The sequence below is a fragment of the Lepidochelys kempii genome, chromosome 13 (genome assembly GCF_965140265.1).
Source record: "Lepidochelys kempii isolate rLepKem1 chromosome 13, rLepKem1.hap2, whole genome shotgun sequence".
Lineage (NCBI taxonomy): Eukaryota > Metazoa > Chordata > Testudines > Cheloniidae > Lepidochelys > Lepidochelys kempii.
The window spans coordinates 40386966-40388236 of record NC_133268.1 but is presented as its reverse complement, the minus strand read 5'-3'; the positions used below and the strand labels follow the sequence as shown (position 1 = coordinate 40388236).

Genomic DNA, 1271 nt, shown 5'->3' with positions numbered 1-1271 from the left:
TCCCCCTCTCCAATCTAGCTCATATTGAGTCTTAGCTGCTCAGGTTTCACTGCACAGTCTAACTCCCGCCTTTTGCCTTGACCAATGAATTTCCAGAGAGTAACTCTCTCTGAACCCTCTGGGGCCGCCTCCTCCCGGACAGTGGAGGCCTGCTGCAGTTTCCACGATATGCATCTGAAGAAGTGAGCTGTAGCTCACGAAAGCTTATGCTCTAATAAATTGGTTAGTCTCTAAGGTGCCACAAGTCCTCCTTTTCTTTTAGTGGAGGCTCAGTTACAGGAGAGAGGGGTTAATGTTGTTGCTCAAGGAGTCCCTCAATTCACAGATACAGCGAAAGCATCGCTATAAGTCTAATTTTCTCCACTCAGCAAATAACGCTCTCTTTTGGATTTTAGCTGTAGCTAAAGAGCAGAGCTTCCCTCTCGCTGACTTTCACCGGGTCCAAGGAGAGAGAAAAGGGCCTGATCCTTGCAGAGGAGCAGAGAAAGACAGATTTTGGTGTTAGGATGGTACCAAATCTTGGCTCAGCGATTTTACTGATTGCTGTTTTAAGTGAGTAGATTTCATATTTTCCGGAATCTTTCCAACCATCCCCCGGAATTCTCTCATCGTCTCTCCCTCCCTCTTGCAAACACGGAACAGAATGGGGGATTGGCGAGAGAGAATTTACCCCTAAACTCCCTCCAAAGTGTCATGCTCACTGAATTAATTCTCTTGCTGGTTTCCTCTCCTAGGTGCCCCCGGCAGAGCCGAGATCCGGCAGCCGGTCTCAGCAGAAGCGGTGGAGGGAGCCGAACTGAACCTCACCTGCTCCCACGCCTCAATCTCCAACGAAAATGTGTTTTGGTACCGGCAGTTCCCTAATCGAGCGCCCCAATATATAGTCTCTGGCTACCAGGGACTCTTTAATAGCAGCGACCCGGAGGGAGCTTTGCACATCCCTAAAGACAGAAAATCCAGCGCCCTGGCCCTGAGCAGGGCGCGGCTGGCAGACGCAGCGGTGTATTACTGCGCCCTGAGCGACACAGTGTGAGAGCCAGGGGCTGCCCCCGTTCAATAAACACCGCACTCCGGGCTGTGTGTGTAGGCGGTGAGGCGGGGGGATATGGGGTGTGCTTCCATGTTGGGGAGAGGACAGGGACGATCAGGGAAGGCAAGAGATGATAAAACTTTTGGGGCCAAATTTACAAAGGTCTCTGTGCGCCTATTCACTTAGGCGACTAGTTTGATTTGAACCTTTAGAAAGGTTCTAAGAAAATCCCCTTCAGAGA

The 1271-nt window shown here is 50.7% G+C and overlaps 1 gene segment (V, D, J or C); it reads left to right on the top strand.

Moving 5' to 3' along the window:
- The first annotated feature begins 506 nt into the window (after positions 1–506).
- Positions 507–1033, top strand: LOC140896813 (T cell receptor alpha variable 4-like). The segment is given in 2 exon segments: positions 507–552; positions 735–1033. Coding segments are annotated over 2 exon segments (345 nt in total).
- Positions 1034–1271: the final 238 nt, after the last annotated feature.